Genomic DNA, 25,420 nt, shown 5'->3' on the forward strand with positions numbered 1-25,420 from the left:
TTAAATTCCAGGCATGTCTCTCCCAGCTGGTCCTGTGAGCCACCTGGGGCAGAGGGCAGGCAGGGGAGTCAGGTGAGTTTCCACAATCTGTGTAAACCTCTCTCCACATTTGATTTTCTCCTAGTCACTTAGGCACACTTTATGTCTTGTGGTGTGGGTTTGCCAGGCCTGTATTTTGGGCCCAATTCAGATTTGCCAGAATCAGCCCCCACAGCTTCTGGCTCCCATGGCATGGCTGCAAATAGCTCCTTCCTTTGTCCTTCACAGGCCTGCAGGGGGAGATGTGGCTTCTTTACTGCACTAGGATATTGTGCAGCACACATTTCACATTAGTCCAGCAGTGTCTTTGATCTCTGATCTCCCTGTACCCAGACACACCACAGTCCTCCTAAAATTGAGGGTTCTGATAATTTCCTTATCCCTCCACTTTGTTCACAGAGGGACTACTTCTGCTGGTGGTAGCAACAGCAGAGGTGGTGCTGGGAATTTCTTCCTTATTTAATTATATCCAACCTCCTGAGTTCCTGATCTGCTTTGAATATACAATATCAATTCCAGCAAAGTCCCCCTCCCGCCCAGCCCCTGCCATTGCCTTTTTTACCAACCTTGCTGAGAAGCTGCCTATCTGCTTTCTTGGTTTCATGCCCCAGAGCAGCCAGGAAAGCAACCTTCCTCTATCCTGCCATCTTGAAACCATTATAGTAGGGTATTTAAAAGTATTAGAAGAAGCCAGACGTGGTGCTGCTGGCCTGTAATACCAATGATACAAGAGGTTGATGTAAGAGGATTGCAAGTTTAAGGCTAGCCTCAGTAACTTAGCAAGGCCCTAAGCAACTTAGTAAGATCCTCTCTCAAAATAAAAACTTAAAAAGGGCTGGGTGAGTGGTTTAGTAGTTAAGCACCCCTGGGTTCAATCCCTCAAATAAAAAAAAAAATTAGTATAAGAAGTAAAACACCTCAATGAATCATTTTGAAGAACAACCACTGCCCTAGGTTACATGAGATTAGTGTCCCCTATAGCAATAGCACAATTGCTGTAGAAGAGGTTATGTCAGTGTCTTATTTCCAGTTATTACATAAATACCTAATATTATGGAAATGTGATTCATTTATTATGAAGAGTAGAAAAATCATTTGACATTGCTGTTTATGTGGCATCCTGTCTAATGAAATACTAAGTCAACATTTAGCTTTGCAATAAAAGCAGATCTCTGGCCTATAGTCCCAACAACCAGGAGGCTGAAGTGGAACGATCCCTTGAGTTCATGATCAGCCTGGGCTACACAGTGAGACACCACCTTAAAAACAAACAAACAAAAAGGGCTGGGGTTGTGGCTCAGTGGTAGAGCACTTGCCCAGCATGTGTGGGGCACTGGGTTTGATCCTCAACACCACATAAACAAAACAAAAAAAATAAATAAATAAATAAAGGTAGTGTGTCCATCTACAACCAAAAATTAAAAAAAAAAAAATACAAAGAAAATTCCCTTGGTTCTATTCCCAATATAGCCACATGCAATGGGTCCCATGAAGGTGGGCACAAAGTCAAAAAGCACAACCAGGAGATTAAAAGGTGGAGAAAGATTTATAACTTGAAGCAAGAAAAGATTATTTCCAAAACAATACTCTCCCTAAAGAAGGGAACCATGGAGATTTTATTCCTGGAGCCTATTATATACTCATATAGGAAAGTGCTTTAGGGATGGTCATGTTCTTGGGCATGCTCAGGATAAGGTGTACTTTTTTCAAGCATGCTTATCTTAAGGTTAAGAAGGGAAGATGGTAGAAAAACATTTCTGAGCATACTCAGCTCAAGATCATGGACCATGTATTCAAAATGGTTAGAATGGTGGTCATGAATGCTTTGGGGCAGCTCAGCTCAATGTTACAATGAGTTTATCTGGGTTGCTTAAAAGAAAGAGACAAAGTGGCCTGGTGGTTTTAGCCAGTCTTCTGCAATTCTTCCAAAGAGTCTTAGCTGAAACAAAAAGAAAAGGCAATTCTGAAGATGTATTACTGCAGGAATTTGCCCAAAAAGTTGCCTTCCTCACTTAGGGGCTAACACTGGCACTATAGAGGGAAAGAAGGAAGGAAGGAAGGAAGGAAGGAAGGAAGGAAGGAAGGAAGGAAGGAAGGAAGGAAGGAAGGAAGGGAGGGAGGGAGGGAGGGAGGGTAGGGAGGGAGGAGAGGGAGGGAGGGGTTTGTATTTTTGATACTCGCGCCCGCCACACTCCCTACCCCCTCATCCCCTCATCCCGCCCCCCCCCCCTGTCTTCCTGACCCTTTTCTTCTTTTTTCCTTCTTTATCTCTCTCTCTTCTCTCTCCTCTCCTCTCTCCCTCCCTCCCTCCCTCCCTCCCTCCCCCTCCCTCCCTCCCTCCCTCCCTCCCTCCCTCCCCCCCCCTCCCCCCCCCCCCTTCCCCCCCTCCCTCCTCCCCCCTTCCTCCTTTTCTTCCTTTCTTTCGCTTCTGTTCTCATCTCTCCCCTCCCTCCCCCCACCCCCCCTGAGAGAGAGAGAGAGAGAGAGAGAGATTGTTTTTTCTTAATTTCCTCCAGATTAACTGTTAGCACAAAATGACTGAGTTGGGTACAAACTTCAGGGATCAGCAAAGCCTGTGTTCAGCAGTGGAGTCAAGCATCTGGTAAACCCACTTCCTGATGGAAAATGAGTCACTGGCCAAAGGAGGAAGCTGTGCTTATATAGGTTACACTGATAGGTGACTTAATTATTGATAGAGTGTGATAGTTTGGGCACTCAGGAAACAGGTTTGTGAGGATTTGTAATTTGTTTTTAACTGTGTAATATTTGACTTGAGAAAGAACGGAGGGGTCGGGATCAGTATTCAGTGATTATCTCTTTCTCTTTAGGGTCCCATTGTACTGCCACTAGGAAAAGATTCATTTGGGGGAAGGATCAATGCTTTATCTCCCAGAGACTGCCATTTTAGGCTTGATGGCCATCTCCTTCCCAGGGATTGTCTTGTCACTGTATGATATTTGCCTCCTTCCCAGGGATTGTCCTGTCCCTGGGAAAGGAAGTTGGGAAAGGATCAATGTTATCAATGTGCTGCCTTCTTCCTCACTCCCTCTTCCCAGGACACACTATTTTGGGATTTGTCATTTTCCATATCTTACCTTAACCACACACAATCATCTCCTCTCTTTCTTTCCTTCATGAATGCACAGGCACACACAAAGTACCTTTATATTCTACCATTTCCAAACATGGAGTGCCATTTTCCAATGAACCAAGCCAGCATTCCATGAAGAAAGGGATGGTTTTAGAGCTGGCAGAGAAAAACCAGGATGAAACTGGATTTTCTTATATTATCAGAAAGTATGGAAGTGTTCAAGTGAATCAAGACAGAAAGGGATGGGGGCATAGCAAAGGGACAGAGGAGCCAAACTGAAAGATCTCCCAATGGCAAAAGCAAGAAAATAAGTAATGTAGCATTGGACTATAAAACTTAAAGTAAAAAAATAAATCTATTTGGGTTCATATTAATGTAAATAAATGATTACATAAGCCAAAAAATGGACAAATCTTCCTTGAAGAAGATTCTCAAATAATATACAAAGACAACTCCTTGGTCAAGGTCATACCCCCCACCCCAAAAAAAGGAAAACAGAAACTATCATAGACCAGAAACTATCACAGAATACTGAGGAGACATGACAGCTAAATGCCACATAATACTCTGGATTCCCTAGATTGGATCCTGCAACAGATATGAAAAAGCTAGAGAAATACAAATAAAGCCTAAGGTTCCTTAACATTAATATACCAATCAAATACTTACTTTTGAAATTTTACCATGGTACTTTAACTGGGTTAATGATATACAGAAACTGTGCTGTCTTTGCAAGTTTACTGTATACAAAGTACAGAAGCAAAAACTACAGAAGTTCAATTCTTTAGAAATGTGGTATTGGGGCAAAAACACACAAATAGACCAATGAGAAGAATCGAAATTCAAAGATTATACTATACCTATATCATCAATAGATTTTTAAAATAATGGCAAAACCAAGGTAATGTGGAATGAAAGTCATTTTAACAATGGTACAGATACAACAGTACACATGTATGCAAAAAATAATATCTACTCCTTCCTACATACATATAATTTTACTCACCATGTATTATATCATAGATCTAATTGTAGAAGTCAAAACTATAACATCTCTAGAAAAAAATCTTTTTTCAACTTTGAGATACACAAAGGTTTCTTAGATGGAACACCAAAACATAATCATAAAGTAACAAAAATGGGAAAATTAGACTATCAAAATTAAAAACTTTTATTCTTGCGGACCATCATTGTGAAAATGAAAAGATAAGCCACGAACTAGGAAAAAAATGTTTGCAACACATTAGTTGGGTTCATCCTGACAAACTCACACATGCATGGAATTCAATTTCAGTTTAAGATCCCCCCTTTCCCCTCCCCACCCTTTCCTCATTCTTCCTCTACTCTAATAGACTTCCTTTCACTCACCTACTTATTTATATTTGCTTGGTTATTTTTACTTATGCATAAAGGTGAAATTCCCTGGCAACACATATTTTTAAAATGAATTCATAGGGAGAATGCATACAAGACTCTTAGAAGTCAATAATAAGAAGCAACCCAGAGCCAGGCTTTGTGGCATAGGCCTGGGATCCCAGCTACTCCCCAGGCTGAGGCTGAGGCATGAAGATGATCACAAATTAGAGACAAGTTTGGGCAAGTTTGGGTGACCCTGTCTCAAAATTTTTAAAATAAACAAAAAGGGTTGGGAATGTAGCTCAGTAGAAAAGTGTAACTGGGCTCAATCATCAGAATGGGGAAGAAGCCCAATGCCTATTTATGGATAAATTAAATAGAGCATATTCAAATAACTCCATATTTTCAAGTTCCTGGATGGTTTGTGTTTCTGAGCAAACGAAATTAGCATGTCATAGAAGAGCTTCTTAACCACAGATTCATTTCCTCCTTGCATGATAAGGGTGTTAGATTTGGAACCATCTGTCCTCAATCAGAGGGTAATGAAAATTACCTCCTCCATAGACCAATGTTTGGGTTCCAGGATAGGTACTTTCCCCTTTGCATTCCGGAGAGAATTAATTGACTTTACAAAGAACTTGTTTACAATAAAGAGCTTGGGTTTCTCTTCCTCTCTGAGAAAGAAAGCATGGCAGCTAAGCAGTGCGTATCCTATATAAACCAGACTCATCAGGTGGGGCTTCTGTCCCTGTGCTGCACACACAGAATCCACCTGGCTTATCACATCACCTCAGAAGACAGAGAAGGGTGTAGGCAATAGACACAATTATTACTGTCAAAGTTAACTCCAATCTTTGTTCTAGAAACTCATGTTTCCTTTCAGGATAGAAATATCCTGAATATTTGAGATTAGTATGGGCAACTTATAGAACAAATAAGAACATTTAAAACTTATAAAATACTCTAGCAAAAATAGTATTTTTAAAAAATATAATCTACTGATATATATAGCGACATGAATTCATCTCAAAGAGATTCTATTGAATGGAAAAAAAAGCCAAACACAAAAGAATACATACTGTATGATCCCATCAATAGGAAGGTCAAGAACAGGCAAAAATAATCAAATGGCAATGAAAGTCAAAATACAGAGTTCCTAGGTAATAGGGGTGTGGGGAGGAACATGAGTGAATCTTAGTGAGCACTGGAAATATTCTGTTTTGATCTGAGGCTAGTAATAAGTTTATGTGCACATGAGAACTTTGAGATCAGTGTGGTTTGTGCATTTCAGTCTGTGTTATACTTAAAAATTAAAAAACTCATCTCAGTTGCTTGTTTTATGGAAACTGATAGTGTTTCTAAAATTTACAAGAAAATTCAAAGGGCAAAAAATAACTAAGGTACCCAAATAAGAGCAAAGCAGAAGGACTTTACTAGCAAAAAGATAAAGTAATTTGATAGTGTGGTATTCGTGCAATAATAAGTGAATAGACCAATGGAACAGAATATAGTCAATAAACAGACCTACTCATTAATGATACTGAATTTATGACCAAGATGGAACTAAAGAGCTGTAGGGAAAGAATACTTTTTTAATAAACAGTGCTAGGTCAACTGTTTTTTTGTAAGAGCTTAAAAAAAAAAAAAAAAAAAAAAAAAAAAAAAAACTTTAACCCCTACTTTAAACCTTATATGTTTAAAAATCAATTTCAGATACATCATAATTTGATTTGAAATGTGAAAAATTAAGAAATAAAGATTCTTAGAAGAATATGGTCATGACCTAAAGGTGGAATAAGTTTTTAAAAAAAAAAGCACAGGACATAAAGAACAACAGCTATAATGAAAAATATTGATAAATGAGGCTATATTAAGAAATTTCTTTCATTAAAAACACTTGTAAGAGTAAAAAGCAAGCTATGAGGGAAAGATATTTGCAACATATGTAAATTCAGCATATGTAACAAATTCTTTAAAAACAAATTTAAAATAAAGACAATTTAATTGAAAAGAAACAAGAAATTTGAAAAGACTAATCACAAAAGAGCACATCCAAATGACTGATGAATTTATTATTAAAAACTCAATGTCATTAATCATCAGGAAAAATTCAAATGAAAACCACTGTGGATACAATTACCTGCCCTCTAAAATGGCTAAAATTGTGAAGCCTAAACCTATCAAGTGTTGGAAAGCATGTGGAAGAATTGTCATTCAGAGCCAATGGGAGTGTAAACAGGTATAACTTCTTTGGAAACCCAGTTTAGCATTAGTTATTTAGATTGAAATTGTGTCTGGCCTGTGGCCCTGCAATTACATTCCTAAGTATATATCTGGCAGAAATATAGGTTCCTAATCAAATGACATGTGCAAGAATGTTCAAAGCAGCCCAATTACTGGCAGCCTGAAACTGGAAACAATCTTAATGTCATCAAAAATACAATGAATAAGTAGACCGCAGCCTGGTCAGACAATGGGTAACGTTACAGCAATGTACCATGGCTATAAGCAGCAGCATATGCCTAATGTTGAGTGAAAGAAACCAGACATGATGGAATACACACTGAATTATTTTGGGGAGAAAAAAGAAGGCAATTGGGTGGCCTTCATAGGGCTATCACTTTGTAATAACTTGTTGTGTTATAACATCTATCTGGATGCACTATATTTTTCTGTGTGCATTTTATACTTCATAATCATAACTTATTTTTTTAAAAAGCGTGGACAATTTCTTTTAAAAAAAACCTTTAAATGATTTAGAAGAAGATTTGGTGAGACAGGGTTCTACAGGACTTTAATTATTAGATAATATTTGAATGTAATCATATGGCATAAGTTAGAAATGGTTAGCAACCCCATCCCCCAATTATCTACTCAGTGGCAGATCGCAAACTAAAGAATGCTTATTATCCACCCAGGATTCTCTTCTCTGCATTTGTAACCACCATCCCCGCAAACCTTTTCCGGTCAACTTTATCTTGCCAAGTCTGCCTAACTACCAACTAATCCTTTAAGTTTACTTGAGATAGTCAGATCAATTCAATCTAAACTTGCCCCAACTATACTGAAGTGTCCAAGGGATGAATATTTTCTCCCATTTACAATGAAGTTTACAATACAGAAATCACGACAGTGCTGTATTTTTCCATAAATTAATGAGTACATTTTTTAAAAACATGTTATTTTTACAGTGCACACCTCAAATGTATTTGTTTTATCTTCCCAAGTGTAAGAGGCATATGAGGCAGTCATTAAAAGCACAGACTTTGGAATTAGACTTACCAGTACTTGAATTCCAGTTCTCTTGTTCATTAAGTGAGCAACCTGTGCAAGCTTGTCTCCTTGTTTTGGAATTTGGGGTAATATGACAAGTTCACAGAGTTACTGTGAGGATCGAAGGAGGCAGGAAATGTCAAGTTACTAGCATAGTATCTGGCTCAAAGTAAGAACTCAATAACTCAAGAAGTCAGAGTATAAATTTTGATCTTTTCCCAGACTGGCTATATGTAGTACAATACTCTCTTGGGATGCTGGGGAGTGGCCACAAGCCTCAGTTTCCAGTGAACCATAAAATCACAAGGGCAAAATGAACAATCAGGTGCATAGCTTGAAGCTCTTCCCATTGAAAAGATCATTTTCACCAGTATCCTTCTAGGCCATACCTATAGTGCCATAGCTGTTCCCTTCAGATAGTTTCAGAACAGTGTGTTGAACCATCTGTGAACAAAAATCAAATTATCTGCTTGGATTTCACTGCTCCTGGGTCTCATCATCCTCTTTGAACTCAGGGAGACTATGTGGTTGGCAGCAAGTCTCATGGACGTCCCTAACGTACAGACTACCAGAGCTACCAAAGAGGTCTTCAAGGATGCTAAAGCTTTGATCAACAGGCAGTGCCATCTTTTTGGAGTCTATGCCACCATAGTGATGCCATACTCCATGAAGTCCTTACCAGAGTCAAGATGACACTGTGGTCATACCCTTGAACCTCCAGAACTGTAAGCTAAATAAGCATCTTTTCTTCATAAGTTATCCAGTCTCAGGTTTTGAATACAGAAATGGAAATACTGACTAATGCTCTGATTTATGACCAGAATTGACCAGATCACAAGCCAGCAGAGGACATGGAGTACAGTCTCCCCTGTAAGAATGTATGGCAAATAGTCCACTTGGGTCTTCCTTTCCTGATCAACATGAGCAAAAGAGGAGGAAAGGAAGAAAGGAAAGGCGATAGATCTTTCCATTCCAACCCACACTCAACTCTGAAATGATTCACTGTACCTGTTTGAAATTTGATCCTCATAGGAATTCAAAAATGACTATAATAAATAAAAATTATTGAGACTAATTACTAATTGAAAACTTTAATATGCATGTGTACTGGGGATATGAAGGATCTTTGAGAAAAAATTATGTATTAGAGGAAATAGAGTCTGTGTGTTTGTGCATGATTGAGTTGATACTATCCATGACATTAGGTTTCCCTCCAAAATTGTGAGATAAAGGGTTTTTGCTAACTGACACCAAAGCAGACTACTTGTGCTAAAATCCTAGAAGGCATTCCCCATCTGTCTCAGCCCAAATCTATAATCTTCCACTGGCCAGCCTCCCAGGAAGATGTGAAGAAGATTGCCTAACTGAAGAAGGAACCCTCCACCTATTTACTGACTCCTTCATTTACAGGAAAACAGATCTATTTGTTCTGTGGCGGGCAAAACCAGGGGCCCAGGGTTACGCCACGTGCATCTAAAGATGGCAACTGGCGGAGAGCAAACAGCGTCCCGATTATGCCTGGAGAATGGCAGAAAGCGTTTACAATTGGTTGTATGATAATCAGTTCAGTCGCCTAGCGCGTGGACAGATATACTTTACATGTATGCTTGAGCAAGTGATCGCTTGACCTTTAACAGGATTGGATGGACATATCTGGTTACAATTGCTTATGCATAAGACTGCTTATATATTGAGGGTGTGTTATCTGAATAAAAGGAAAAGCTGCTTCATGAACCTCTGAAGAGTACGTGTCTTTTGTCCCACTGGTCAGGCAGAAAGAGCAAGCAGCGGCACCGAGCCACTTGGAGCAACCCGGGCTAGAAGCAGCGGTTTTCCGTATTGTTCAACATCCGGAAATCAATAAATGTCATTCACCATATCAACAGACTTAAAGTTAAGAATCACATGATTATTTCAATAGATGCAGAAAAAGCATTCGATAAAATACAGCATCCCTTCATGCTCAAAACACTAGAAAAAATTTGGGTAGTGGGAACATTCCTTTACATTGTAAAGGCCATCTACACTAAGCCCATGGCCAATATCATTCTAAATGGTGAAAAACTGAAAGCATTCCCCCTAAAAACTGGAACAAGGCAGGGATGCCCTCTTTCACCACTTCTATTCAACATCGTCCTTGAAACTCTAGCCAGAGCAATTAACCAAAGAAATTGAAGGGATACGAATTGGAAAAGAAGAACTCAAACCGTTCGCTGATGACATGATTATATATTTAGAGGAACCTGGAAATTCCACCAGAAAACTCTTAGAACTCATAAGTGAATTTAGTAAAGTAGCAGGTTACAAGATCAATGCTCATAAATCCAATGCATTTTTATACATAAGTGATGAATCTTCAGAAAGAGAAATTAGGAAAACTACCCCATTCACAATAACCTCAAAAAAAATAAAATACTTGGGAATCAATCTCACAAAAGAGGTGAAAGACCTCTACAATGAGAACTACAGAACACTAAAGAAAGAAATGAAAGAAAACCTTAGAAGATGGAAAGATCTCCCATGTTCTTGGATAGGCAGAATTAATATTGTCAAAATGGCCATACTACCAAAAGTGCTATACAGATTCAATGCAATTCCAATTAAAATCCCAATGATGTACCTTACAGAAATAGAGCAAGCAATTATGAAATTCATCTGGAAGAATAAGAAACCCAGAATAGCTAAAGCAATCCTCAGTAGAAAGAGCGAAGCAGGGGATATCGCAATACCAGATCTTCAACTCTATTGCAAAGCAATAGTAACAAAAATGGCATGGTATTGGTACCAACATAGACAGGTAGATCAATGGTACAGAATAGAGGACATGGACACAAACCCAAATAAATACAATTATCTCATACTAGACAAAGGTGCCAAAAATATGCAATGGAGAAAAGATAGCCTCTTCAACAAATGGTGCTGAGAAAACTGGAAAACCATATGCAACAGAATGAATTTAAACCTCTGTCTCTCACCCTGCACAAAACTCAACTCAAAATGGATCAAGGACCTCGGAATTAGACCAGAGACCCTGCAGATTATAGAAGAAAAAGTAGGTCCAAATCTTCAACTTGTTGGCTTAGGATCAGACTTCCTTAACAGGACTCCCAGAGCACAGGAAATAAAAGCAAGAATCAGTAACTGGGATAGATTCAAACTAAAAAGCTTTCTCTCAGCAAAGGAAACGATCAGTAATGTGAAGAGAGAGCCTACAGAGTGGGAGAATATCTTTGCCACTCATACTTCAGAGAGAGCGCTAATATCCCGAATCTATAAAGAACTCAAAAAACTCTACACCAAGAATACAAATAATCCAATCAACAAATGGGTTAAGGAAATGAACAGACACTTCACAGAAGAAGATGTACAAGCAATCAACAGATATATGAAAAAATGTTCAACATCTCTAGTAATAAGAGAAATGCAAATCAAAACTACCCTAAGATTCCACCTCACCCCAATTAGAATGGCGCTTATCAAGAACACACGCAACAATAGGTGTTGGCGAGGATGTGGGGGAAAAGGTACACTCATACATTGCTGGTGGGGTTGCAAATTAGTGCAGCCACTATGGAAAGTAGTATGGAGATTCCTCAGACAGCTTGGAATGGAACCACCATTTGACCCAGCTATCCCACTCCTTGGCCTATACCCAAAGGACTTAAAATCAGCATTCTACAGAGATACAGCCACATCAATGTTCATAGCTGCTCAATTCACAATAGCCAGATTGTGGAACCAATCTAGATGCCCTTCAGTTGATGAATGGATAAAAAAACTGTGGCATATATATACAATGGAATATTACTCTGCCATGAAGAATGATAAAATTATGGCATTTGCAGGCAAATGGATGAAATTGGAGAATATCAGGCTAAGTAAGATAAGCCAATCTCAAAAAACTAAAGGAGGAATGATCTCGCAGATAAGCGGATGAGGACATATAATGGGGGGTGGGAGGAGTTAGCATTAGGGTTAGGGTTAGGTTTAGGGTAGGGATAAGGAGGGTGGTAAGAAGGGAGGAAGGCAGAGCTGTATAGAGGGAAAAGAGGGGTGGGAGGGGTGGGGGGAAGGGAAAAAAATAACAGAATGAATCAAATGATATGCCTTGACTCCATGTACAAATAGAGAAACAATATGTATCCCATTTGTTTACAATAATAAAAAAAGCAATATCTTCTGTAACCTTGTCCTGACAGAATTGCTAATGCCCTAAAATATATGATTTTATACTTAAAAAAAAAGAATTAAAATAGGAATTCAGAGAAAGTATGTTTCCCTTCCTTAAGAGCCTAAAGAGCAATCATTACATAAAAATAAAACAGTGCTTAAGTCTGAGTTATCAAATGATGCACAAGTTTCATTTTCTCTGGAGTCAGTAAACTTTTCCATGAAAGACCAGATAATAAATATTTTTAGGCCTTTATGGCCATGTTTCCAACTCAATTAATCCATTATCCCTCTGCAGCATTAAAACAGAGGTAGACAAACAGAGGTAGACAAATGAACATGACTGTTTTCCAAGGAACTTCATTGATAAAAATCGGCAGTGGACTGTATCTGTCCCCCAGGTTATGCTTTTCCCACCTTATTCTAAATAATTGTCCATATTTTCCCCATTATCTACAATAAACATGTATTGCTTCCATTAATAAAAAAAAAGAACTCAGTAACTTCATGTTATTATTGTTATGTATCGTCCCTGGAAACTATTTAAGAATTAAGTTAAAATAGAAAAATGTGCCGGATTTTTGTTGTTTGTGATATTAGTGTTTGGAAGTGGGAGGTGTGGGGTTACTGGTTTACGGCCTTTGCAATCAGAAAACTCAGAATCTGTGGGGCACAGTGGCACATGCCTGTGATCCCATTGGCTCAGGAGGGCGAGGCAGGAGGATTGTGAGATGAAAGCCAGCCTCAGCAACTTATTGAGGCCCTAAGCAACTCACCAAGACTCTGTCTCTAAATAAAATACAAAAATGGACTGGGGATCTGACTATGTTTAAGCATCCCTGGGTTCAATCTCCAGTACCAAAAAAGAAAAAAGAAAAAGAAAGAAAGAAAAGAGGGGGGCGGGGGTGGGGGGGAAGCCCAAAATCTCATAGTACATCCAGCTCCACAAAATTAAGATCTCGGTGTGCTAAATCATGGCAAGCAGGATAGGATCATAATGTTGATAAGTAGAAAAAAACATTAATTTGAATGTTTTTAATCATTTCAAGAAAATGCAGGGAAAAAAATAGCTTCAAAGGATCCAGTGGCGTTTATTTTGATATGGGAGGGACTAAGATGCTACTACCTGAAGTCAATAGAGGATCAGCAGTCCTAGTTCTGAGAGTTCAGACTGTAAAGTTACTCAGGACCCTCCCTAAGGTGAAATCTGGGTCACAGGTAAAAAGTCATGATGAAACTCTGCACTCGGTGCCTGAGAGCATCAACTGAATAGCCCACATGCCACTCATCCTCCCTGCAGAGGGAGCGGGGAGTTTGATACCATGGAAGGGAAATGCGGACTGTCCTCTGACAACTTCCAAGGCACACTTGAGGGAAGGAGAGGGTGGAGGAGAGGGCTGCAGAGAACTATTGGTCTCCAAACAAGGATTAGCCCAATTTGGGGGAGGGTCACAGTCTCACTGTCCCAACTCTACCACCCTTTCCCACTTCCTGGTTGGGGGACAAATTTTATAAAACAATAAAATGTTGCTGTTGGGGTGAAAAAATGTTAGGTAATAAGGGAGGGTTACGCATTTCTGCTTTAGCTTCTGTGAGGCCATGAATAAATCACATTTGAATAGAAATGCATATTAGTCCTGAAGCTGAGCTATGAAAAGTGGTTGACCTAAAATGCTTTTGTAGCAAATCTATGCCCTATTCAACCTACAAGATTTAAAGTGATAGCAGTGGAGATAAACTAATATAATCTATAACAAAAAAGTAATAATCATAGCAATTCAAGGCAATACAGATGGTACTAGGAACAGCGTTCTTCCTAAAATGTTCAGGAATTACAACCAAGTCAATAACAGTCCACTGGGGAAAACTGCGCTGGTTATTTTTAACAGAAAGCGTTTGCTAAAAGGAATAGGTTAATCAGATGCTAGAGAACCAAAAAAGTAGAAAGGAACGCTGGGATTAAGACAGAGAGTAACCACTGGAAGCCACAGCCACCCTTAGGGACAAGGGAGAGTGTTACATCCCACAGGAGGAACTCACAAAATGGGGACTCTGACCCCTGGGGATTGGGCCTGGCCTGCACAGAGCTGGTATTTCCAAGGATGCAAGGAGGTGGATTCTTTGCCAGGGCGAAGAGGCAAGCTGAGACATTGCTACAATAACTCCAAAGCAAGTCCCAACTTTCCTCTTCCAGCTGTTTTCTTGCAGTGTCCTCTATCAGTGTAAATATTTTTTGTTTTTCTTTTTGTTTTGATGTTTTCTGGTGCTGGGGATTTAAACCCGGGGTCTTGTGCATGCAGGCACTCTACCAACTAAGCTATAAGGCCCCAAGTGGATGGGTGATTTGTGGAGTCCTAGTTTCAGCATCACAAAGCCAGAGTTCCAGCCTAAGGGACAACCTGACTTGGACTCTTCCTGTTTCTAAGACCTTCTGGCAAGGAAACATAGCAAACTTCGGGAACTCTGGCTGGGGGTTAGAGCACATGCCTAGAATGTGTGAGGCCCAGAGTTCAATTCCCAGTATGGTTTTAAAAAAATTTAAATCTCTTTAAAAATTTTTTTAGGGAAATCTGGAAATTGCCGCATCCTTTTACTCCCTTCCCACCCAAATGATTTCTTGTTTTCTCAGTTACTGAAGACCTTTATTCTCCTAAAATAAGGGTAATTGATTCAATTGATTCAATTTCACATCTCTTTATCTGTGCATTTGAAAACAGGCATTATGGGGGGAAGAGTCAGAACACATATCAGAGAGGTAAATTTACTTCTGTATTTTGGGGCTGTGCACAACATTTAGGACTACCTAGAAAGGACCAGCAGTGAGAGTAGGTCTCAGATTTTTTCCATTCCAACAATTTTCCCTTAATTTCACTCTTCCCATCTCCCACTAATCTGAGAATTGGACCTAAAAACAGACCTGTGGTGAAGTATGAGCTACCGTTCAGAGGCCTGCGGAACTTCATTCGGACTGATTGCAGGACATGAAGTGTCCCTGTTCTCACCTGTAACACAGAAGAATATCTAACTTGTAGGTGGTGAAGTTTGAACTAAACCCAACAGATATGGCAGAGTGCCTAACAGTACGTTGGGAAATAACTATCCATTTCATGCTCCCAGAACCTTCTTCCGTTGTTATATCTGACATTTTAAGTGACCAGCAGATAAACCTGAATACCAGAATTGCTTTGCGATGTGCTGGCCTCACTCTTTAGTGAAGTGAGCTGTCACCTGCATAGTGACCCCGTTGGCGAGAGCGTTGAAACCGAGGAGCTGGAAACGCTCCACTCTCAGGGCTGAAACCCAGAATAACTGGGAACCATAAGCAACGGGAAGCTGCCCTCCCGCTGGCATCCACCTGGGGAGCCCAGGTGAGCAGCGCGCAGAGCCAGGGCGATCCGGGGAGGACACGCTGCCGCCGGTGGCTCAAGGGGACGTCGCACTCAGCCAGCTGCCGCGGAGATGTGACTCAGTCCCGCCGCCCATGCGCGGCCCCGAGACCCGGGCGCCCGGTCCCCGGAGCCTGCCTTTGCTGCTGCTGCTGCTGCTCTTGGCGGCACCGTCTGGACGTGCAGGTAAGTGGTTGCGCCGGCGGTGCGGGTGGCGGACGTGGGGAGCCGGGTTTCGCTTTCGCGAAGCGGAGGGTGAGGCGCGGGGCGCCCTGCCCGCTCTTTGCGCGCAGAGCCCTGGGGAGAGATTCGCCGCCACCTGCCGCGCCCGGGTTCGGGGTCAGGTCTGCGCGACTCCGGGTTTAGTGCCCGCCTTTGTGAGGGTTGGCGGTGGTCGCTCTCAGCGGTACCCGCAGCTTGCACCTTGCAGCCACCGTGCGGGACGTCCCAGGCCCCCGGCACCACCGCCGCGGCCCTGCAGAGGTCCGATTTGGATTCCGACACTCCCGGATCAGAATCCTGTGACAATAACACGGAGAAGATTGCGTTTTAAAAAAATCCAAACTCCTGGAAGAAGTGCTAGGATCTAGAAGGAACAGCGCTTCTAGAGCCACATCCCCTGTCCTGGGCATATTTTCCCCTATGCAGTTGCGACCATGTACAGATACGTGCGCTTTCATTTTTCAGAAATAACAAAACTTTTCACTGATTTATGACATTGGGTAATGGAGGTTTTTTTGTTTTTCTTTTGCTCTTTTGAAGTTTAAGCTCTTTACAAATTGGAATCCAGTAAACCAGAATAATTCGTGAACTATGATATTTTTTTCCTTCTGTATTTCTGTCGTATGAAAAAAAATGTAAAGCAAGATAGCTGGAATTTTTTTTTTTTATTTTAATAAAAGACAACAATCGCAAAGCTCCTGGGAAGACTGTACTTTATGTAGACTAGGTTCAGGGTTCTGTGACTTTGATCCCAGAACTGAAGAGCAACAGTGAATGTAGGGAGAAAAGCTATCTGTGAAACTGCCTTGTCCTTCTAGCCAAAGTGGGGGCGGTAGTAGGAGAGTTGTGTAAGCTGAAGATAGGTACAAAGAAAAGTGTGCATACAGGTCTTGGAAGGATCTTTGTGGGGTTTTATTTGTTTTGAAAACAAAGTTTAAATTTTTAAACAAACATTTGAACCAAAACCCTCTATTCTTCTGCTTTCTGTTCTGGTAAGAGAAATATGCTAAGTCCAGATTTACATTATAACTGAGATTAATTTTTAACTTAAAACAACCTTTTATTATGTGGAAACTTTTTATTCCAAGGCAACAACAGAGCCATAAGCATTTGCAAAGAATAAATTATCTTTGAAGCTTCATGTTTGAACCAGATTTGGCTCATACTAAGTATGGTCCCTAATTATGGTTTATGTGATAAACTTGTTCTTTTTGCACAACCTTCAACCGGAAATTACTAATTGCTGTGAAAAATAAGAATAATGTGTTGAATTATTTTCATAGTACTATAGCAAGGTGAATGTGGAATATATGGAGTGTCACTGTGTACCTTGTAATAAATAAACATTCAGAAACAGATAAAACACAGAAATACTTAAAGAAAATTTCAGGGGATAGCTGCAAATATTACATGTACAAAAAACACTGGTCAGGTTTATTTTAAATAGTCCTACATATTTCCAAACATTTATTAAAACATATCAATTCAATACAAAGTCTGGAACTGTGATAATGTTCCCAGTTCATTTTTATTGTCCTGGATATCACTCCATCTTTCCCTCTTGGAAGGATTTTTGCAAAAACAGATATTATGCACAAAATAGTTTCTCTTCTAAATCCTAAATTTATCAGAAAGTTTAGTTGTCCTTTAATAATCCCAGATAGGCTAAATGGAAAGAGACTGCTTTTGATTTTGGCACACTGAGCCTTCAACTAAAAGACAATTTATTTGCTTGTTTTTCTTTAAAATCAAAGAGATTTAATGAAGGTAGTCATATTGTTGTCTTCAAATTTGCAGTAAACAAACCCACAAACTTTTTTCTGACCCAGGAGGTCTTAGCATGTTCCTGTCCTCTCCAGGCACTCTGGGGACTGCTGGGAAAACCAGGCTAGAAGGTGGATGTAGTTGCCTGGACACCATACCTACAGGTATGATAAAGATAAAGAGGTGTGGCCAGCATTATATAAATAGATATTTAAAGCCAATAAGAGAGTGAGAGACTTCCCAGGTCTTGTGTCTCTTCTCAAAACCCTTCAAAGGTCTTCATTTTTCTTGGAATGATGCTAAATTCTCCTGTAAGGGTTCTATGTAGCCTACTCATACCTGTCTCTCTAATCCTACTGTAATCCCTGCTATTCTGGCCTTTTTCTAGTTCCTAGAGCAAGTCAAACTGCTTCTCATCTTGAGGATTCATACTTGAGTGTTTCTACTCCTGACTGTCCTGGCTAACTCCTGCTCAGACTTGGCATCTCAGCCCCAATGTGTTCCCTTCAAGGAGGTCTGCATCCTCAGAGGACAAAAATGCTGAGTTAACTCTGTCTACAAACCGATGAATCTAACTTTAGTTTTGGAGACTTAGAATGCAATTTAAATATTACTATGATAACAATGCTTATTAGAACTAACACACAATAAGTAATACAATGAGGGTATTTGTTGAAATGTCTCATCTGATATAAACAGAGGCATAGGGTATCTTGTTTCACTGAGGAATTCTATGACATACTGCACATGCAGGTGCACACATATATAAAAAATTCCAGTGAACTAACTAAACTTTCATAATTTTTTAACGTTTTATTTTGAACTAATTTGAGACATAAGAGGTAAGGATATAGTACAATGTTCCCATGTACCCCTCACCAAGTTTCCTCCAAATTTTGACATATTACATAATCATTTTACACAGTAAAGAACCAGAAAATCAACACTGGTATAATTCTATTCACTAAACTAGAGACCTTGCTTGAATTTTCCCCATTTTTCCAATAAATTCATTTTCCTACAAGATCTCACATTTAATTTAGTTATCATTTCCCCTTTATTTCCAGGGACAGTTCCTTGGCCTTTCTTTGCCTTCATGATCTTGTTCTCATTATCTATATGTGGTGCTGAGAATCGAACCCAATGCTTCACACATGCTAGGCAAGCGCTCTACCACTGAGCCACGACCCAGCCCTTGTTCTCATTATCTACAATAGATTGACTTATATGTTCAATTCTACATAGTCTCAGAATTGCCAACCTGTGCTCCTGTGAGAAACACATTTACTAACTAGATTACAGAATATGCATATAGTTCTTTAGTCTTTAGATTTATATTATCAGTCAAGATACTATTGATCAAAGTTATCTAAGTTAGTTCTTTTTTTCCTTCACCCCTTTTAGGTTCTATGATGCCTACACAGTACTCCTTTCTGATTTTTGATATTTTTTATGACACATCCATTCAGACTCAGAATTTCATATTAATACAGTTTCACTTGGTAGAGGTGATTTTCTGTTTGCTTCTCAGAGCATAATTCAAAACAAAGCATGGCTTAATGTTTTATCTAGGATTTGTTTGGAATGCTGATCTTTAATGCCACTAAGGTTAATCTTTTCTGGAAAGAAAATTTTTCAATGATTTTAAATATTATCTCTACAAAATCAGTTCTGTTTTTTGAGGGTAAGCCATTGCACGCCCACCAAAATGGCTACTTTACTCACTGCATCCACCACATGATCAAATGCCTGGGATACAGTATGGGCATTCAACATGTGTTCTTTGCATCTAGCTTCCTCTCAGCTAAATAATCTAAAATCCCATTCCCTACAGCTCCATTTGTGTTTTGGTGATGTGGGAGATTGTAGAATTTATTTATACTACTTCTCCCATTTAAATTTTCACCCTTCCACCCTCAACTCTACCTTCAGGTGACTCAGCAGCCCTTAGAATTTTCATTTTTCTCTTCAATTAACTTGTGTTCATTTTTGAGGAAAGATATAAGCAAGCAACACACAAACACTACAGTAAGTCTCTTAAGGCTGCCATAACAAAGAACCACAAACTGGCTGGCTGAAAATAACATAACATGGTTCCAGAAACCAGAAGCCCAGCATCTAGATGTCAGCAAGACTGAGTCCTTCTGAGAGCTGTGACGGCAAATCTCATCCATGCCTCTCTCCTCGCTTTTGGTAACTGGAAATTTTTGGTATTCCTAATCTTGTAGGCACAAGACTTGGGATATATGGGATATCATATATGGGATTCTCCCCATATCTCCCTGCCTTCTCATATGGGACTCTCCCTGTATCTCTTTACACAGTTTCCAGGAAGACTGTAAATGTCCATCTGTGTCCAAATTTCTACTTTTTATAAGGACACAAGTTATATTAGACTTAGACTCACCTGTTGACCTCATTTTAACTCAATCAGCTCTGTAAAAATATTATTTCCAACTAAGGGCACATTCTGAGGTATTAGGAGATAAGATTTCAACTTATTTCTCTTGAGCAATACAATTCAATTCATCACACTTACCCTCAAAGACCTGTAGGGTAGTGAGCAGGATGTTTCTAGAGTGGTAAACATGCAGTCTCTCCAACCCCTCCTCTTTAGCCCCTCCTGTGTCCACGGCTTAAGTGAAACTTGCAGAAGTGTCAGACCTGAAAGAATATTGAAGGCAGAAATGAGGGCTTCTCATATTTTCCATAACACAAATATAAGGGAGAGCTGCTAATGGGTGCTTAATAGAGACATGATGTTCAAATTTCTTTAGCAATTTCTTTAGCAAAGGGATTGAGTCTCCCTAGACTTCTGCCTCCCACCTTTATTCCATGAAGCATTTTTGCTGAAAATTCTCTCCCTTGCTCCAAGCAGAACCATTTTCATGTGTGAAACATAACTATCTGTATTATTCTGTCTCAGTACCCCATCCATTTCGGATTTAAATACATATGTTACAAAAGGTCTACTCAATTACCTACTAAATGCTCACATGTAACTTTTAAGTTTAGTTCACAGACTTTTAAGTGAAAAATTGAATTACAAATGCAGGGGAATGAAGTACTTAAGGTGATCAAATTGAACAAAACAGGATTGCCTTCATATTTATCTCAAAATGCATCTATTTTGAGTTTTCAAAAAGTTTAAATATATCCTGACCCAACGTGATTTTTTATATAGTCTTCCTTGGAGTGCTTTTCATTCATTCTTCATTCATTCAGTGTTGTTCATATTAGGAACTATTCTAAGGCTTCTGGGTGAACAAGAAAGCAAGGCCCTTTTGTTCCTAGAGTCTCCAGACACAGACAAGTATATTCAAATATAAATGTCAGAATTAAGGAAAACAAGTTTCCTTAGATGCACAGAATAAGGCCAATCAGGGCATCAGGCAGTGCTTCCTAAAGGACAGGTCCTTTAAAATGAGACTCACAGGAGTTGTTGGTTAATTTGTGTTTGTGTATATATGTATATACATATAATATCACTTCTCCCTATTTGAGGAGAAAAGATGAATCAGAAAAGAAAGTTGATGTCCAAATAAATCTTATTATAAATACTTTGAACACTTTTAGGAAAAAACAAATAAATTCAATGTAGCCATTGGCAATGTGCCATCCCCATTATGTGAAATATTTACAGTTCATTGTAAATGTTGTTCTTCTTAGTTTAAATATTAACGAGGAAATAAAGCTAAAAACCAGCTCTAAACAAATACTATCTGTAAACTACCAGGTACTAATATTCCTTTACACATAACATTTTTTTTTTCTTATAAAGTTTAAAATGAACAAATGAAAAACCAACAACAGCAAAATCCCATGGAAAAGATGAACCTTCCCAGAGGGGTGCTTTTATATGAGGAGAAGTCAGGAGCTGTGTGGCTATCGGCTGACCTCGAGGGCATTGGCAGCTTTGTGGTCTATGGCTCTTTGCAATACAGAACCAAACCACAGTTATGAAAAGGCACTCGTTTGCAGCTGTGGTCTCTACCTTAGGTACTATTTCCCACTTCCTGAGTCCACACAGTCCTTTCAAGGCCCTGTTAGCTTTAACGGACAAGAGCAAAGGGAATGACTGAATTGATCCAGTCTCCATATTGTTCCTGGAGAAGTTCCAATGTTGTTAATGCAACTGCAAATTGAGTAGTGTCTCCAACAAAGTCATGCCCAACCAGAACTTCAGACTGTGACTTTATTCAGAAATAAGGTCTTTGCATATATAACTAGTTAAGGACCTCATGATGAAATCATTCTTGAGTTAGAGTAAACTGTTTATTAGGAAAGGATTCAGAAAGGTCATATGAAGACAAGGACAGGCAGAGAGTGAAGTTACGCCACCACAAGCTAAGCAACGCCCAGAGCCCCAGAAGCTGGAAGAGGTAAGGCTTCTAAGGGAGCATAGGCCTGAAGACACCTCGATTTCAGACTTCTAGACTCCAGAACTGTGAAAGAACACATGTCCATTGTTCTAAGCCACCTAGTTTGTGGTATGTTATTATATGATCCCTACAGAACTAACCATAAGTGCCTTTGACCCTTCTTTATAGGTCCTCTCATTTTTGCTCTGCATTTATCCTGATCACTCACTTTGTTATATCTTGCAAAATACTATAAATACCTGAATATCCCAGTCTTGTAGAAGATCTATGCAGAAGTGAACCCCTATTCCTTTTAGTGCATTTACTAACAGTTTAGTCTAACCTGAAGAGGTCTGATCTTCATTCTGGTTACCCTCAAAACATCAAAGTGTGCTTGTCACTATAGAGAAGAGTTAGCCTACAGGAAAACAGTTCCCCTTCTGACGGTGTTTGCTGTGTCACACCTCATCTTTCATGGTGTTCCATTAGAAAGTCTGATCATTCTCTCAGCCTCATATGCCTCAAAATCCCAACCAACGGATTCTATTGATTATTTTCTTGAGAACTAAAGGAAACTGCTACATGGAATCACTTCTCAAAAATACTTCTGCTGAAACAGAAAGTTCTTGCAACCAGGAACCCAGGGCAGAGGGAGAAATAGGGTGGCCAGGAAGTCAGCAGATAGAAATTCCACCCCTCCTCTTCCACTCCCTCTCTATGAGCAAGTCCTTACCTTGAATGGACTACAGTTTCCTTACGCATGAAATGTGCCATGAAGGAGCAGGGCTCAATGATTTCTGAGGTCCGGAGATGGTCAGCATCTGTACCTAGACTCAGCCCATCCCCTGCTCACAGGGCACTCCCTGACACCGGACCGGTACTTCACTGGACCTTGTTCCCTCCAATTGCCAGAAACAACCTGCTCCTGTCACTCCCTGTCCTCAGGCTGGCCAGCCCCACAGACCTTTGCCTCCCCACCAGCTTTCCACTCACTCTCTCTTGCACTGACACCAGCCCCTGCACAACACTCCGCAGACTGGCCTCATTACATCTCCCCCAATGTGCCCCCCACAATACTACTTGAGCAACAATACAGCAGTTTATTTTCTCCCCACAGACTCATTCTAACTCATACAAGTGAGTGGATTTCAAGTCATTCTTTTCCATTTCCTGATCACAACCTGATGAGGGATTACATCAAGGACATATTTTCTTATACATTTCTGCTGTATGCTCCAGTGGCTTAAGTTAACCTTTCAGCCAGCAGTACACCATCACCCAGTCACACCCAGTTACACACATTTGTAATCCAGTGCCACAGTGACAGCTTACCAGAGCTCTTGTGAGCTAGACGGTAACTTGTGCAGGAAGATTGTCCAACAGAGGCTAATGAATTGCATGTGACTGGAGGAAATCTTGTGTCTCTTGTGCCATTTCTATCCACCACCGTCCTCTTCCATTTGCCTATCTCTTTTTCACAGATGAGTAGTTCATGGTAACGTTTGTTACTGATAGTAATGCTAGTTGTTTTATAAAAATGGTATTTCAAATTGTCATGAAAAGTAAATGTTTAAAATGAATAGTAACTATTTGCATGGATGGAAGGAAGGAAATAAGTATAGAAGGCAAGAATGAGCAGATAGGTGGGTGGGGCTGATGAGGAAAACGTGCTCAAGAGATGTCAGGAGACAACTGAGGAGCATTTGAAGCATCCCTGTACACTGATCCAGTGAGCAAAGTGAAAAATTTACTACTTCTGATTATGGGGAAACTATTTTTCTTCATTCTTCCTTTCCAAAAAGAAATATAACCATACCTCAGGGTTAATCAATCACTAACAATTAGCTGTGCTGGTTTTCTCAAATGATTTATCAAAATTAAATTCTGTTGTTTCTTTTCTTTTACATCTCATGTGAAAATGTAAATTAAATAAATAAACATAAAAACTGAGGAAAGTTGTTCTTAAGAGACATGTGATCCTTATGAATGAGGCACCATGGAAGAGTGTGTCATGAGGGAAAGAGCTACCCTGTTTTTTTCATCCCATCGATCCTATTTATTCTTTGCTAAATAGATTTGCTAATGCTTCTTGACTTACTTACTAAAGCACTTACAGGTTGAGTGGCCCTTATCTGAAATGATGTGAGCAATAGGGTTTCAGATTTTGAAGTTTTTCAGATTTTGGAACATATACATATATGTGTATATGTGTACACATATATTACCTTGTAGGCTATGTGTATAGGGTAGATTTGAAACATAAGTGAATTTTGTGTTTAGACTTGGGTCCCATCACCCAGGTGTGTGTGTGTGTGTGTGTGTGTGTGTGTGTGTGTGTGTGAGATATATATATATACATATACTTGGGTGATAGGACCCAAGTCTAAACACAAAATTCATTTATGTTTCATATCTACCCTATACACATAGCCTACAAGGTAATTTTATGTACTAATTTTAGTGAACCCTTGTTTTGACGACAACCATGACATGGGACTGGGTGGGGACCACTTATAACATCACATGCACATTGAAAATTTTTCAAATTTGAGAGCAGTTCCAATTTCAAATGCTCAGCCTGCATGTACATTGAAAAGTCACAAGCTGTTGACATTCTTCACTACAACTCTTTGATAATTTTTTTTTAAAAGCCAATCTCCATTTTCCTCCTTCCATGGTCCTTTTGTTCATTTACCATTTATCTTTTCTGCCTGACGTTTTGCTTTCAGAGCTCCAAAGTGTAATTGTTTTCAAGACTCCCTTACTTTTTCTGTTTTTTTTTTTTTTTTCACATTTATATCTTGCTGACTTTCTGAAATTTTCAAGCAATGGAGAAATTAATGAAAGAATTACATTGCCTCTGGGAAGATAAAAAGAAGCAAAAAATTATTTGAAAAGTAAGTGAAACATGCATGTTGATATTTAATAAATATTCATTGATTGAACTTGGAGTTTCCAATTGCAGTTCTTTCCAGTGTCTCAATAAGTCCCCAATGGTTTGTCCTTGACCCTGCTCTTTCTTTTATGTTTTTCTTTCTGTGGCACATTATCAAGTAGTGACACCAATCCACATCTGAATCTACTTTTCCACAGGTACTATGGTAATCATTATCACTTTGGAGATCATGAAATGTGGAGTAAATGAGGTTCTTGTTTTCTAAAAAGGAAAAGAAGGGAAGCCAGCCATTCAAGAGATGACATAAGCTAGCAGGGCTGGTCCCCTAACAAACAACAGAGCAGACGTGTATAAATGAAGAGTGGCATCCGCCAAACAGGCATGTTGGGAGGCTCTGCACAAAGTACCCCACAGCAAGAATTTCTTAAACTCCTCTTTTCAGAGCTGCAGGTGGAGCCTGGTACACTTAAATCTGAATATCCTGGTCAGTAGCAAAGCTTCATCTTTAGAGAGTGAATTGCACTTTCAGAAGCATTCGAAACTGCTTTCAACAACTTTTGGGAACCAAGCCGGGAAATGCTATGTTGAGAAAAATAAAAATATAACCACTAAAAAAATGATATTGAATTTTTTACATGTCTATAAACTACTTCTGCAGAAAATTTTAACCCAAAGGAAGCATCTCTCAAATGCCACGAGCTGCACAGTACCATGGAAAATAAACTACTTTGAAGATGAATACTCTCCTTAATGGGTAAACGCCAATATATTTATCTCTAAACTAGTCTGTAGTTTGAAGTCTTGCTTGCTCTCAAGCACTAGAAGCAAAATATTCACAAACATGTTTAAGCACATAGATTTA

The 25,420-nt window shown here is 39.5% G+C and overlaps 2 protein-coding genes across 9 annotated transcripts in view; one reads left to right on the forward strand and one right to left on the reverse strand.

Annotated features, from left to right (window-relative positions):
* Positions 1–1,584: 1,584 nt before the first annotated feature.
* Positions 1,585–24,076, reverse strand: LOC306665024 (uncharacterized protein). Of its 8 annotated transcripts, none has more exons than XR_013764894.1 (6): positions 22,396–24,076; positions 19,841–19,965; positions 15,454–15,834; positions 14,847–14,931; positions 7,769–7,870; positions 1,585–1,978 (listed from the first exon to the last, which is right to left on the reverse strand). XR_013764894.1 is itself a non-coding variant. In XM_079146240.1 (6 exons), exons 2-5 carry the CDS (start codon positions 19,889–19,891, stop codon positions 8,172–8,174), a joined length of 549 nt encoding a protein of 182 aa, XP_079002366.1. In that variant the 5' UTR covers positions 19,892–19,965; positions 22,396–24,076; the 3' UTR covers positions 6,525–7,870; positions 8,149–8,171. The 8 variants fall into 8 exon arrangements, 6 of the variants coding, with proteins under 6 accessions (XP_079002364.1, XP_079002366.1, XP_079002367.1 ...); XR_013764895.1 differs by having other exon boundaries at positions 7,769–8,203; XM_079146240.1 differs by lacking the exon at positions 1,585–1,978 and adding an exon at positions 8,149–8,203 and having other exon boundaries at positions 6,525–7,870.
* Positions 14,950–25,420, forward strand: part of IL20RA (interleukin 20 receptor subunit alpha) — a 38,654-nt gene continuing 28,183 nt past the window's right edge. The window contains exon 1 of the mRNA XM_079146227.1: positions 14,950–15,501. Within this exon, the coding sequence (XP_079002353.1) occupies positions 15,411–15,501 (91 nt within the window). The 5' untranslated portion in view covers positions 14,950–15,410. The remainder of the gene's footprint in view (positions 15,502–25,420) is intronic.

Source organism: Sciurus vulgaris (assembly GCF_902686455.1).
Source record: "Sciurus vulgaris genome assembly, chromosome: 7".
Classification (NCBI taxonomy): domain Eukaryota; kingdom Metazoa; phylum Chordata; class Mammalia; order Rodentia; family Sciuridae; genus Sciurus; species Sciurus vulgaris.